This window comes from Heptranchias perlo, chromosome 10 (genome assembly GCF_035084215.1).
Source record: "Heptranchias perlo isolate sHepPer1 chromosome 10, sHepPer1.hap1, whole genome shotgun sequence".
In the NCBI taxonomy this organism is placed as follows: domain Eukaryota; kingdom Metazoa; phylum Chordata; class Chondrichthyes; order Hexanchiformes; family Hexanchidae; genus Heptranchias; species Heptranchias perlo.
The window spans coordinates 24362639-24378171 of NC_090334.1; the positions used below are offsets into that span (position 1 = coordinate 24362639).

Here is a 15533-nt window from a genome sequence, read left to right on the forward strand (position 1 = left end):
AAGGTCAATGATGAAGCAGCTGAAGATGGTTGGGCCTAGGACATTGTCCTGAGGAACTCCTGCAGCAATGTCCTGGGGCTGAGATGATTGGCCTCCAACAACCACTACCATCTTCCTTTGTGCTCGGTATGACTCCAGCCACTGGAGAGTTTTCCCCCTGATTCCCATTATCTGCTGTAGAATCTATTGTTTTTGTGTAGTTGATTACTTTGTAAATAAATTCACAAAGATAAGTACTGAGGGAAACTATTTGGCATCTTCCATCGAAACCTATGACCTCCAGTATCACAACCTCTTGCATGACCCCAGAGTCTTTACTATTCTCTGCGGAAAACCATTCCAGGTATTAGTGTTAGTGCTATCTGTGAGCCAAACTATCACTTCTAAGTCAAAAGGTTATAGATTCAAGCTCCATTCCAGGAACTGAGCACAAGGCTGAAACATCAGTGCAATACTGAGGGAGTGTTGCATTGAAGGAGGTGACGTCTTTCAGATGAGATGTTAAATTTACTGTTCAGATAGACATAAAAGATCCCATGGCACTATTCAGAGAACAACAGGGGAGTTTTCCGAGTGTCCAGTAAACATTTATTCCTCAGCCAACACCACCAAAAACAGACTAATTGGTCTTTTATCTAATTTGCTGTTTATGGGAACTTGCTGTACACAAATTGGCTGCTGCATTTTCCCACATAATAAGTGACAGTACTTAATTGGTTGTGCCACATTTTGGATGTCCTGAGGACATGAAAAGGCTTTATTTACATGCAAATCTTTCAAGGAATACTTTCTGACATAAATCCTAAACTTGCCTTTTTCAAATTTGTACCCATGACCCTTGAAATAGTGCTCAGGTTTAACCTTTCCTGTTCCACTTAGTCTTATGTATTTCTACGAGGCCCTCTCCCGTATGTCTTTTCTAACTATTCCTCATAACTTTGTCACCTCACAGTAGTGATCAGCCCCGTTGCTTTCTCTGAAGTAGTTCCTGTGGCTCATTGACCAGAATTGGGTGTAATTTCCGAGCTGTCGCCTGACCACAGCACCATACAGCTTCAGCAAAGGCAGCCTCAGAATTATACTCTCTTGACTTGGCAACGGAGCCTTTCGTTTCTTTTGTTGAGTGCTGCTCTGCAATGCCTAGAGATAGTCAGCATTAAGTTCAATATCACTCGCAGATCTCTTTTGAGGATGGCTTTTAGCCTGAACGAGATAGTCTGATGCTTGCTGCTTTTCTGGCGGGCAGCTCGTACAGCTGCTGCGCGAAATAACTCAGCAAAATGGATAACTGTTACTCCTTTGCCAGGATTCACGGATTTGTAGTTGGGAACTGCATGTTGCGGTGAACACAAGTAAAGAGTTGGGAGAAATCTAGAAACCCCACCCAAAGAGTAAAATTGGATAAAGCCCCCAGCTTGAGCGCCTGTGACTCCCAATGATTAACAAGGCGCATTACTTTCCTCTGCAGCACCAACACGCGGGCCTTGCGCTGATCCGGTTCCCATGGATACGCGGCAGGAAGCTGTGACTTGTGACCCGGGATGGAAGCGGATCAGGTGACCGGGGCGGTGTCACGTGACGCGCGGCCATGGCGGGTGAGTGGAGTGGAGTGGAGTGAGTGAGGAGATATTGGCGAGGCCGAGGGTGAGCGACCATTAGCCGGAGCCTGTCTCGCAGTGACGGCCCTTTTAAACGAGCGTCCGGAGAGGTGGGAAGCCGGCGGAGCCTTTCTGTCATACTGAGTGACATAAAGTAAGGCTTTTCGGAACTGAAACTGGCTCAGTCGTGATGGGCAGGGAGCATTTCTGAGGAGACAGGAGAGGGAATGGAGTCGGTGTTAGTGCAGACCGGGGCCTCGCTCGTCGCCTTTTGTCTGGGAATGCACTCAAGTCCCAGGCCTGTGGCTGTTTAACAAGAGCTGTAACACGCATACATAGTGTGAGTGGGTAAATATCACTACTCAGTCACGTAAATAAATTGTTATAAAATAAAGACCCAAATCTAAGTGTGTTTGCAAATATAGCTCTCCTTTCACACAATTACCTTGGTCCCCAATAACTTTAAACTTGAATGGATGTTGAAGCTTCAACCTTTGGAGCAAATTTGGATCTGTTCTGACTGTCCCACTTCTCCCCTCCTGAATGTATTGGCTCTTTGGGGTACAGTTCCAGTGTTGATTCAGGACTTTACCAGAATAGCCAGACAATGCATGTTGGCAGGCTAATTGACTGTGAAGGACAGCTCAGCTGATTCCAATTCTGTCTTCACTTATCGCCTGCATACACAGTGCATTATTTTAGCAGGAGTCACTGGATAGTGATCAGGACTGGGCACCCTGCCTCCCCCACATCCCTAGACATTTGAGGCCAATTGTAATGCTATTGCTATCCCAGCTGAAATCAGATGACGCCTTATTTTTTTTGAGCCAAACTATGGGCTTTTCATCCACCTGATTTCAAATAGTGTACTGAGATTGACAGCTAAACAGATAATCTGACTGTTTATATTAATGATGTGGAGATGCCGGTGATGGACTGGGGTTGACAATTGTAAACAATTTTACAACACCAAGTTATAGTCCAGCAATTTTATTTTAAATTCATAAGCTTTCGGAGGCTACCTCCTTCCTCAGGTGAACGATGTGATCACCTGAGGAAGGAGGTAGCCTCCGAAAGCTTGTGAATTTAAAATAAAATTGCTGGACTATAACTTGGTGTTGTAAAATTGTTTACAATTGTTTATATTAACACTATGACCTGTGCACAGTATTTGTGTGGACATTTTGCAATTACTTCATTTGGAGGCTATGGCAAATTTATGATTTAGCTGTTGGTTACTCAGTAAAATTTCCTTAAGTTGTCCTGTTCAAGAAACAATTCCCAAAAGTTGATCTGAGCATAATCTGGGTGTTTTACACAGCAGAACTTGGAGGGACTCAGCTTTCAGTTTATGCGGTGAGTTTGTGATAACACTTAATGGGAAAATTCACTATGACACCCAGAATATTTGAATCAGCAAGTTCTTAAATTCTGTTAAATTTGAATGCCCCAGAATTTTCATTAAGATCAAAACCAATCTACTGAATATGTGTGGGGTAATCTAATTAAGCATTTGATTTTAACACCTCACTGTTGGTATGAAAAATTGGGGAACTGATTTATGAAAAAGCTAGGGAGCACAACCTTGAGAGAAATGAAAACTCTGTGGGCAGTGGCAGCAGTCTGGAGTTTTGTCCAACACATGACAATCTGGCATAATTTTTGCCTCTGATTGTCTGCTCAGCAATATTGAGAAGTTTTCTTGGTCTGTGGTATGTTTTTATAGTTTTTATTACATCATTATGCAGCTGTTATAATGTGTTGATGCAAAACAATTTTAGATCTGCATTGACAAAAAAATGGCAGCGTAACTCTGGTGTCATTTTAGTGATCTGATTTCCAACTGCACTAAAGCTAAGAGATGTGAAATGATCTTTGAGCTGTAGTCTTGGACCAAATGGGCTAAACACCAGTATTTCTGTGGTATATCTGGAATCTGATGCAAAGCCTAAAATCAGTGTAGAACTTTGAGACCTAATTTTCAATGTTTTTAACACACTCGTGACATTAAAATTTAAATTACAGTCAAGTTTGTATGCAGTTGGGCTGTCACTGAAGAGAGTGCAACTAGCAGCATAACTGATCTGCTGGCTGCAGATCATACTTAAAAATATCATGTGAGATCAGTACCTGTAACATAATGCTTTTATTGTTTTGACAACATTATGGTTAATTCCCTTGTTTCAATTCAATGCAAAAGATAAAGAGCTCAATATGAGGATTTAGATCAGTGATACTGACATTGATGAATGTTGACAGTCTTTTCTGGAGTCTTCTGCAGGGCAATGGGGAAAGAGTGAGGGTGTGGGACTAATTGGATAGTTCTTTCAAAAAGCCGGCACAGGGACGATGGGCTAAATGGCCGCCTTCTGTGCTGTAAGATTCTATGATTCTATTAGTTGTCAGTCTGGGTCCAATTCTGAATCTCTGTTACATTTTTCCATCTTCCTCGGCACTCACATTTTCAGTTGCGTTTTATCCACACTTTTTTTACATGCTTACATTGCAACTGCATTTACTTGAAGCTCTGCATGGTAAACATGGCCTACAAGTGCACGGAAATGTGAATTGTTCCTGTAGCTTTACTCTTGTCTCATAACTAAATATTGTGTTTGAGGGTTTTGATGCTGGTAGAATGTTGAAACATGGAATGCCATTGCATAGGTGCTCTCCTTGCCTGGTGGACTCCCACTAAAATAAAATTATACATCTCTCTGGTCCAGATCAGCACTGGTTATTGTTAGAACAACTGAAACTTTCACACATCTGGGCATGAAATTCCTTCTTAATTAATGGCCTGCTAATGAAATTGTATTGTCACAAATCTCATCTCAAAGATGTGTTTTTCGCAATTTCAATAGTGGTGTTTAATTACGGAGAAAAACAGTCATTTTTCTGTTTTACATTTTGGAAATTTAGAGCCCATAGTCTCTGGGTGGGCTCTTGCTGCAGTGCACAACTTTAACAGGGTGCATATAATTTATCTGCCATTTTAGCTGGAGAATGGAGTATTATGTAGAATGGAGCAAACAAAAACTGAAATGCAAAATTTATGCCAAAAAATTCCTTTGTGCTTAAACTATAATCCACTTCTGCTTTATAATGCTGTACTATCGTGCAAGTACAAATAGGTTCAGTTTCCTGATGTATCATTTTCTTATTTGCAGGCAATGTATCTTAAGTGGTTTATTAGCCTGTAGTACAGAATATCGTTGCTATGGAAGCATCTTCATTGTACCTGGCCACTGGGATGAAGTCTGCAAAAATGCATCCATTTGGGAGAGAGGAAAAGGACTCGTTGGAGAGGCTGTTTGTGTTCTTCTGCGAGCACTTGCGGCGAGGACAGTGGGCCTTGGCACAAGCCTGTATACCTCAATTAAGGCAATGGCAAGGAGGTGGTGCAGAACAAGTGAAGGAAATCCTTCAGGCAATCGTTGTCTGTCCATACAAGCTAAGGCAAGTACTTCAATTGGAGAAGCTTATAGGACCATAGAAGTTTACAGCACAGAGAAGGCCATTCAGCTCATTGTGTCTGTGTCGGCTCTAAGCTAGAGCAATCCAAAACTGATCCCACTGTCCAATCTCTTCCCATGGCCTTGTACCTTTCTCTGCTCTATATATTTATACAATTTTTCCTTAAACCATGCCCATGTTCTCAACCATGCCCTACATACGAACATAAGAATTAGGAGCAGGAGTAGGCCATAGGGCTCCTCGAGCCTGCTCCGCCATTCAGTAAGATCATGGCTGATCTTCGACCTCAACTCCACTTTCCGGCCTGATCCCCATTTCCCTTGATTCCCCTAGACCCCAAAAATCGATCCATCTTAGCCTTGAATATACTCAACGACTCTGCATCCACAGCCCTCTGGGGTAGAGAATTCCAAAGATTCACAACCCTCTGAGTGAAGAAATTCCTCCTCATCTCAGTCTTAAATGGCCAACTCTTTATCCTGAGACTATGCCCCTAGTTCTGGAGTATGCCCTGTGGCAAAACATTCTGAGCTCTTCCAAAGTTCTGAGCAAAGAGATTTCTTCTAACCTTTCTCCTCACTCTCAGTGATAATCTTACATTGATGACCCTAATCACTGACTTCAAAGCAGAGGAAATAGCCTTTTCCCAGATACTCAAGAAAAACTTTTCTTAATTTAAAAAACCTCTAATGAATCTCTCTTCAGCCTTCTCTGCTCCATTGGAAAGAGTTCTAGTACCTCAAATCTCTCCTCATAACTCTAGTTTCTCATCTTTGGAATCATTCTGGGGAATTTACATTGTAGATACTCTCTCTGGCCTTAATGTCCTTTCGAAAATGCGGTGCCCAAAACTACACACAGTCCTCTAACAACTGTGGTCGAACCAATGTCTTGTATAAATTCATTATTAATTATTTACTCTTGTACTTTATGCTCCATTTATAAAACTAAGAGCACTATAGGCATTTTTTATGGATTTATGTCCACGTTTCCCGTGTCCTGGACAACCATGCAGTAAGAAATAGTAGGGTATTAGGTGGGATCAGACTAAGAGAGAATACAAGAACGTCTAAGATAGGTTTACAGTACATGTGTGTAAACGCATGAAGCGTAGTAAACAAGGTTGATGAGCTGCAAGCGCAATTAGCCACATGGGAATATGATGTCGAGGCGATAACAGACGCTTGGCTCAAAATAGGGCAGGATTGGGTACTAAATATTCCTGGATACAAGGTGTTCAGGAAAGATAGGGAAGGAAAAAAAATGAGGGGGTGTGGCGGTATTGATTAAGGAGAATATTGCAGTGCTGAAGAGAGAGGATGTTCTTGAGGGGTCAAGGACAGAATCTATTTGGTTGGAGTTAAGAAACAGTAGCGGTGCCATTACACCACTGGTATATTCTATAGGCCGCCAACCAGTGGGAAGGATTTTATTTTATTCGTTCATGGGATGTGGCGTCGCTGGCAAGGCCAGCATTTATTGCCTATTCCTGATTGCCCTTGAGAAGGTAGTGGTGAGCCGTCTTCTTGAACTGCTGCAGTCCATGTGGTGGAGGTTCTCCCACAGTGCAGTTAGGTAGGGAATTCCAGGATTTTGACCCAGCGACGATGAAGGAACGGCGATATATTTCCAAGTCAGGATAGTGTGTGTCTTGGAGGGGAACGTGCAGGTGGTGGTGTTCCCATGTGCCTGCTGCCCTTGTCCTTCTAGATGGTAGAGGTCGCGGGTTTGGGAGGTGCTGTCAAAGAAGCCTTGGTGAGTTGCTGCTGTGCGTCCTGTAGATGGTACACACTGCAGCCACGATGCGCCGGTGGTGAAGGGAGTGAATGTTTAAGGTGGTGGATGGGGTGCCAATCAAGCGGATGTAGAGAAGCAAATTTGCAGGGAAATTACAGAGAGGTGCAAGAGCCATAGAGTAGTGATAATGGGGGACTTCAACTATCCTAATATAGACTGGGATAGTAATAGTATAAAGGGCAAAAGAGGGGGAGGAATTTTTGAAATGTGTTCAGGAGAACTTTCTTGACCAGTACGTTTCCGGCCCAGTGAGGAAGACGACATTGCTGGATCTGGTTCTTAGGAATGAGGTGGGCCAAGTGGAGCAAGTGTCTGTGGGGGAGCATTTAGGGAACAGCGATCATAGTATCATAAGGTTTAGATTAGCTATGGAAAAGGACATGGAGCAATCTAGAGTAAAAATACTCAGTTGGAGGAGGGCCAATTTCAGCGGGATGAGAATGGACCTGGCCTGGGTAAATTGGAATCAAAGATCGTCAGGCAAAATTGTAATTGAACAGTGACTGGCCTTTAAAGAGGAGATGGTTCGGGTACAGTCTAGGTACATTCCCACGAGGGGGAAAGGTAGGGCAATGAAAGCCAGAGCTCCCTGGATGACACAAGAGATGGAGAGTAAGATGAAGCAGAAAAAAGGGGTGGATGACAGATGTCAGGTTGATAATATAAGTGAGAACCAGGCTGAATATAGAAAGTTCAGAGGGGAAGTGAAAAAGAAAATTAGAGGGGCAAAGAGAGAGTATGAGAATAGACTGGCGGCTAACATAAAAGTCTTCTATAGGCATATAAACGGTAAACGGGTAGTAAGAGGAGGGGTGTGACCGATTAGGGACCAAAAAGGAGATCTATGCATGGAGGCAAAGAGCATGGCTGAGGTACTAAATGGGTACTTTGCTTCTGTCTTTACCAAAGAAGAAGCTGCTGCCAAAGTCATAGTAAAAGAAGAGGTAGTTGAGATATTGGATGGGCCAAAAATTGATAGAGGAGGTATTAGAAAGGCTAGCTGTACTTAAAGTAGATAAGTCACCCGGTCCGAATGGGATGCATCCTAAGTTGCTGAGGGAAGCAATGGTGGAAATTGTGGAGGTACTGGCCATAATCTTCCAAACATCCTTAGATACAGGGGTGGTGCCAGGGGACTGGAGAATTGCAAATGTTACACCCTTGTTCAAAAAAGGGTGTAAGGATAAACCCAGCAACTACAGGCCAGTCAATTTAACCTTGGTGGTGGGGAAACTTTTAGAAACGATAATTCGGGACAAAGTTAATAGTCACTTGGACAATTGTGGATTAATTAAGAAAAGCTAGCACGGATTTGTTAAAGGCAAATCGTGTTTAACTAACTTGATTGAGTTTTATGATGAGGTAACAGAGAGGGTCGATGAGGGCAATGCGGTTGCTGTGTCCATGGACTTCCAAAAGGCATTTGATAAAGTGCCACATAATAGGCTTGTCGTCAAAATTGAAGCCCATGGAATAAAAGGGGTGGTGGCAGCATGGATACGAAATTGGCTAAGTGACAGGAAACACAGAGTAGTGGTGAACGGTTGTTTTTCGGACTGGAGGGAGGTATACGGTAGTGTTCCCCAGGGGTCGGTACTTGGACCACTGCTTTGCTTGGCCTATATTAATGACTTGGACTTGGGTGTACAAGGCACAATTTCAAAATTTGCAGGTGAGTGTAGTGAGCAGTGAGGACTTCAAGAGGACATAGATAGACTGTGGAATGGGTAGACACATGGCAGATTAAATTTAACTCAGAAGTGCAAAATGATACATTTTGGTAGGAAGAACGAGGAGAGGCAATATAAACTAAAGGGCCCAATTCTAAAAGGGGTGCAGGAACAGAGAGAGCTAGGGTTATATGTGCACAATTCTTTGAAGGTGGCAGGGCAGTTTGAGAAAGCGGTTAAAAAAGCATATAGGATCCTGGGCTTTGTAAATAGAGGCATAGAGTACAAAAGCAAGGAAGTTATGATGAACCTTTATAAAACACTGGTTTGGCCACAACTGGAGTATTGCGTCCAGTTCTGGGCACCGCTCTTTCGGAAGGATGTGAAGGCCTTAGAGAGGGTGCAGAAGAGATTTACTAGAATGGTTCCAGGGATGAGGGACTTCAGTTACATGGATAGACTGGAGAAGCTGGGGTTGTTCTCCTTAGAGCAGAGAGGTTGATAGAGGTATTCAAAATCATGAAGGGTCTGGATAGAGAGAAACTGTTCCCATTGGCAGAAGGGTCAAAAGCCAGAGGACATCGATTTAAGGTGATTGGCAAAAGAACCAAAGGCGACATGAGGAAAAACTTTTTTACACAGCGAGTGGTTAGGATCTGGAATGCACTACCAGAGGGGGTGGTGGAGGCAGATTCAATCATGGCAATATAAACTAAAGGGTACAATTCTAAAAGGGGTGCAGGAACAGAGAGAGCTGGGGTTATATGTGCACAATTCTTTGAAGATGGCAGGGCAGTTTGGTCAGGCAGCATTGATGGAAAGAACAGACCAGTTGATGTTTCGGGTATGGACCTTTCATCAGAAATGAATTCTGATGAGGTGTCCCTACCCAAAATGTCAACTGCCATTCCTTGCTTTGTGTTTTCTCCTAAAATCCATTACCTCTTATCTATTACTAAATTGCATCTGCCCATATGCCTATGTCTTCCTGAAGCCTTTTACAGTGCTCCCTGTATGAAAGCATCTATGGCGTAGCTTTCATAGCTAACTCATCTAAAACCTTGGCCATGGAATTGCTGCTAATAACTTCCTTTGCAGTGCTATCTATTTCATATGATTTAAAGAAGCATTGTGTGTCTGTTTATTACACTTTCAGTTCCTTCTGACATGATAGCTTTGGTCGTACTGAATTGGCATCTTGTTCCTGTTTGTATACAAAAACATAGTTTGTTTTAGTAGATTGTTGGGAAATAGCAATCTACTGAAGTAAACTTGTACATCAGCAGGCACATGATCACAGGTCACTTCGCTTGATAGCTTTGGTCACAAAGGAACTGAAAATATGACTATAAGATACAGAATGCTCCCACAATTCATAATACCTTTAGCAGCTTTTGAATAATGTGGTTAACACCATGTAGTGATTAAAGATGGTTTCTATAAATTTCAACACCATCTCACTGGGCAAAGCTTCACCATCGGGTAGTCCAGTAGGTTAGTACATTGGAGTATCAAAATGCTGCATCAAGGACTGTTGGGGCACGGTGTTCTGTCCTTAAATTTCTGTGCAATGAACTATATAATTCCCTTTTCTTCCTCCTGAAAAATGCTTTCTCCCCTCCTCCTTTCCTGAAATTATTGATTTCTTGCTTTAGTATGGTTCCACAGATGATGGGCAGTCTTTGGTACCTCATCCAAGTGGCCACCTTTGACAGTAGGTCTTGGTAGGCTTTCAATTGCAGGGGCCAGCACAGACCACATGTAATCCTCTTCTCAGCCAATATATATTCATGCACACTTCCAGTAGAGCTCACTGAACAGTGATCAGAACTCTAGTTGCCCTCCCAAACCCAGGGGTGCTGAGACCATTTTGATTGGCTAACTCAGGTCAGCCTTGAGATCTTCCTGGTCTAAATGGCTTAGCTACTCACTGGATAAACTTGCAGATCCATAAAGGGAGTGCAAAAGAAGCCATTTCATGAGCTGCTGTATATTTTTGGTTTCTCCACTCTTCAGAACACTAAATATTTCAAGACTGATTTGAAGAAAATGTTCCAACTCTCACAGGTGCTGTAGTTTTTTTTTTAAAAACTTAAGCACATTTAATTTTCCATTGACTTTTAAAATTTGACTCTGATGATTTCTGACCAGTTGTTTGTGTGCAGGTGGGAGTCGGCTTCTAGTCCTCATCGACTTGCCTGGTTGTGGCTACTGGAGCTAGAATTGTGGTGGTCACACGATCAGGTAAATGGGCACTTCATGCACTCAGTGGTTCTGTGGATATTGTTAATGCTCATATTAAAGTTTTCCATTCATTTCCAGTTGTCTAATTCTTTGGAATCTAACATAGCCATTTTTGGTACCAGATATCGCTTCCACCATTTGTTAGGCGCGAGATTGAATTCTTTTTGCTACTGGAGCAGCTACAGCCACAGATCTCGCAAGATGTAATAAAGGTGATATATATGTTCTATTTAAATTATTTCAGTGACACTTTTTTTTAAAACTGAGACTGTTAGCAACTATTATTGAAATTCTCGTGTAGTTTAATGCTATTTAATTTACATCGAGTTACATCAAAACTACGGCACAGAAACAGGCCATTCAGCCCAACTGGCCTTTACCGGCGTTTATACTCCACTCAAGCCTCCTCCCTCCCTACTTCATCTAACCCTATCACCATACCCTTCTAATTCCTTTCTCCCTCATGTGCATATCTAGCTTCCCCTTAAATGTATCAATGCTAGTCGCCTCAACTACTCCTTGTGGTTGTGCGTTCCACAATCTTACCACTCTCTGGGTAAAGTCGTTTCTCCTGAATTCCCTAATTGGATTTATTAGTGTCTATTTTATGTTTATGACCTCCAGTTTTGGACACTCTCACAAGTGGAAACATTTTCTCTACGTCTACCCTATCGAACCCTTTCATTATCTTAAAGATCTCCATCAGGTCACCCCTCAGCCTTCTCTTTTCTAGATAAAGAGCATCAGCCTGTTCAGTCTTTCGTGATATGTATAATCTCTCAGTTCTGGTATCATCCTTGTGAATCTTTTTTAGACCTTCCCCAATGCCTCTATATCCTTTCTACAATATGGAGACCAGAACTGTGCACAATGCTCCAAGTGTGGTCTAACCAAGGTTCTATACAAATCCTATCCCTCTAGAAATGAACCCCAGTGTTTGATTTGCCTTTTTTATGGCCTTATTAACCTGCGTCACTATTTTTAGTGATTTGCGTATCTGTACCCCTAGACCTCTTTGCTCCTCTATCCCATTTAGACTCTTATTATCCAAGTGGTATGTGGCCTCCTTATTGTGAAATCAAGTAATAATAACGTTCCTCAGAACATTTGAATGTGTTGAACTTTCAGTAATATTCATGGGTTCATGTTTGATTTTGTTAGTAATGGCAGAACTGGATATTCTGTGATGCTAATGATCTATTATATTTTCTGTACAGGAGCTCCATGATATTTTTTTAAACTGTCATAACCCTGATCTGGTGATTGAGAAGCAAGTGGATTTCAGCGCCTATAAACTAAGTCCCGAGGCATTTTCTTCTTTATGGAACCTTTTGTCCAGTAGCCCTCAGCTTGTGCAGGCTGTGGTTGCTTACTTACTGGTAGAAAACTGCAACAGTTCTGCTGTGGAATACAATCACACGCTACAGAAGCTATTTGTTGACTTTCTGCGGGATGCTCTATGTTCCCTGAAGGAGGCTTGCCAGGGAATGGCCAAGAATGGATCTGTCATGGATATGCATGAGTGGACCACAAACCAAATATATTCTGTTGTTTCTGTGCTTACTTTCAATGTGGAAAGACAGGCCTGTGAAATCCGACAGTTGTGTGAGGAACTCTATGATGCTTGCTGTGCAACAGAATACGGACTGAGTGAGGAGCGCTTAGTCGGCTTTATGCTTAGAAATCCAAACCAGACTCTGATCAGTTTGTACAGCACTGTATCCATCGAGAAGAGAAAAGAGAAGCTACTAGCACAAATCTCACCTGAAAGAGGTAACCAGCGGCTTGTCCTTTCATCTTCCTTCAGGCGCCCACCTTCCTTTCTAGTAATAGAAAGAAAGAATTGTGTTTTGGTTTCCTTTATTCATTTTCAAACTAATAGTTTACAGATACTTGAGTCATTCTTTTATTTTCAAGTTAATCCCCCCCCCCACCACCATTTTGCCCTTCCTTTCCTGAATGCAGTGACTTGTACTGGGATGCAGGTGCTAGCAGCTCTCCTGTGCTTTGCCCAGATGGCTATTCTTTGTGAATGAGCCTGGACGTTGGGTGCTATTAGATTATGAATGTATGACGAGCAAGCCCAATCCTGGCATCAAACAGTATCCACGTGCACACTTTTCCAGCAGCAGACGTTCACTGAGGACATGTGGAACACTTGGCTGACTTTTCATTTCAAACTTCTCTCTAGTCCAGGGCCAATGTTAACACGCTTATTGACATCCTGACTAAGATGAAGTAACTCAGCATGGACCAAGGATTTAACTTGGGACTTATTTGGTCTGTATTGCTCAGTTCCACACCAGGCAAAATCTTTTTTTTCCCACAATGGCAGCTGCTCCACACATTGACCGCAGCTGTCATCCTCACTATCCAGCTCACTGTGGGATTCCACCATTTAAAATAAAATTCTTGTCAGTAGGTCTGTGGACGTATTAAACTTGGTGGCTTGAGTCATAGTCATGTATATGCTCAATCCTCTTGGTTTCTGCTTCTGTTGTGCTTCCAAAAACAGGAAACAAGAAGACCTGGTTAAAAAATATACAGAATAATTTACGGTAATAGTGACAGTGAGGACTTCCACACAAGGAAGAAAAAAAGGATTTAAAACTAGTCGCCAGACTCCTGTTTTTATGGCCTTGAGCTACCTGACAACAGGGAATTTTGACCCCCCCAACCATATGGTTCGCTGTATTAGCTAGGTGCTAGGTTAAAAACCACATTAATATCTGATGAGTAGCATTACTTGAAATGTAGTTTGATGCCAAGGTTGAAGCATTTATTTTTTAATTATCCGAAGTATTAGACAGATTACTTCAGGTCCCCAATTTAAAAATGGTATTTAATTTCCTTCTTGCTGGGCACCATTCTCCTACCTGAGGGACTGGCTCAGCAATGGTAGTTGACCTGCTGTAGCAAGTTGCTACGGCCATCTTAGATGCCCCTCTCAAGCTTGTCACTGGAAGGTGCTTCAGAGCAGGTGTGTGTGTGTGTGTGTGTGTGTGTGTGATATGCACTACAAGTTTGTTTTAATTTTATTCTCTTGATTTTTTTTCAGTTTCTCTTGAACTTTCAGAAGCTGAAAAGGTTACACTAGCATTATTTACAGACTCTGTGGAACCCCCTGCCTGGAAGGCAGCTTACTTCTACAGCACAAGCACCAGTAAGCACTTCCTGGAGCAGGTTCTGGTATGTATTGGAACTGAGGGAACATGAAATGTTGATTTTGGTATTTGAGTCAAATAGAGTTAGTCAATGATGAATGTGGAATAAAGTTCATGTTAAGAAATGTCCACCAAGTACTTTTCATCTCCTTGTTTCTTTTATTGGCCTAAAGGGGCCTTTTTAAACTTTCATGTCCCACAAATGATTTATTTTTGTAACTATAAAATCCCAGAACTCTGAACTTAAGTAGAGAGCAAAGCTACCAGGGACTCATGCAGCTATCTTCATCTTCAGAAAAGGTTTATTTTTTGTTTTGTGGTGGCAGAAAGAGAGAATTGTTGTGAAATAAAGTTTCACAGTGCAAATATGCTTTTAGTACAGAAGAGTCAGATGTACATCACTTTTTTTGAAAAGGCAACAAAAGGGGACTAGGTGGCATTATAGATTAACACACTGTCCCTTTTCCTGTGATATATGGATTGGTGTCCAGAGCAGTGATGGGATTGGACACCTCTCTCCCTGCCAGCTGCAAGAGGCTCTAGTGAAGTGAGTTTTGGAATTCTCAGCCAGTTCCTAGTGGATATGAGTTCACAGTACAAACGTGCTCCAAAAACCAGTTCAATGCGATGCTAAGTTAACAATCTTAATCAGATGGCCACAAGAAATGTGGTAAGTGTAGCATGTTTGGGAGGAACAGGTGACTTTGGACCCATGGTTCCCAAAGCTCTCCACCACTGGGGTTTTCCTCATGTCATTTCTGGGTTTGTTGTGGACTAATTGATAGAGATTGATTGCTCTGATTAGTCGACAACTCCATTATCCATGCAACTACCAGGATGGTGGAAGGCCTACTTGATGGACCGTGGTCTTTTTTCACCTAGCAATTCCTTTGTTTCTATATTCCTAAAACATGGCTGGTCTAGGAAATGGAAATATCACATTTGTGCAGTATGGATGCTCTTTTGAGGTTGATGCACACTGGCTGGACAGTTGGCTGGCACTGCACTCTGCATCTAATCCAAGCTGACTCAGTTAGTAACACTATTGCTTTTGAGTCGGAGGATTATGGGTCAAGCCTTACTCCAGGACTTGAGCACATAATCTGGGTTGACACTTCCGTGCAGCACCGAGGGCCTGTTACATTGCTGGAGGTGCCGTCTTTTGGGTGAGACATTAAATTGAGGCCCTGTCTCCCTGTTCAGGTGGATGTAAAAGTTGTAAGTCAACCGGAGAGTTCTCCCAGTGTCCTCCCCAACATTCCTCCTTCAATAAATACCATCAAAAAATACTGTCTACATAACAACGACTGCACTTCAAACTGTAATTCATTGGTTTTGAAGTGCTTAGAGATATCCCAAGGATGTGACGAGGCAGTCTTCATATGTAAGTTCGTTCTTTCTTATAATACATGACCTCTTATCTTCATGATCATAAAATACCACTCAAAAATATTTCCCCAGAAAAAATGCATTAATGTTTGGTCTGGAGATCAGGGAAGACATGTTTTGCAACATTAAGGAGTTTGCTGTAGAAAGTAGTGGTGTTGAAATCACTTCACACTTCTAAGCTCACTGGCTACACAAAC

At 42.2% G+C, this 15533-nt stretch overlaps 1 protein-coding gene across 2 annotated transcripts in view; it reads left to right on the plus strand.

Annotated features, from left to right (window-relative positions):
* The first annotated feature begins 1606 nt into the window (after window positions 1-1606).
* Window positions 1607-15533, plus strand: part of zfyve26 (zinc finger, FYVE domain containing 26) — a 97221-nt gene continuing 83294 nt past the window's right edge. The window contains exons 1-6 of one of the 2 annotated variants that reach the window (XM_067991349.1): window positions 1607-1752; window positions 4766-5054; window positions 10705-10783; window positions 10906-10995; window positions 12001-12556; window positions 13842-13972. In XM_067991349.1, coding sequence (XP_067847450.1) covers window positions 4816-5054; window positions 10705-10783; window positions 10906-10995; window positions 12001-12556; window positions 13842-13972 — 1095 coding nt within the window. In that variant the 5' untranslated portion in view covers window positions 1607-1752; window positions 4766-4815. Of the gene's footprint in view, window positions 1753-4765; window positions 5055-10704; window positions 10784-10905; window positions 10996-12000; window positions 12557-13841; window positions 13973-15533 lie in introns of those variants that run through there. The other variant, XM_067991348.1, reaches the window with a different exon arrangement.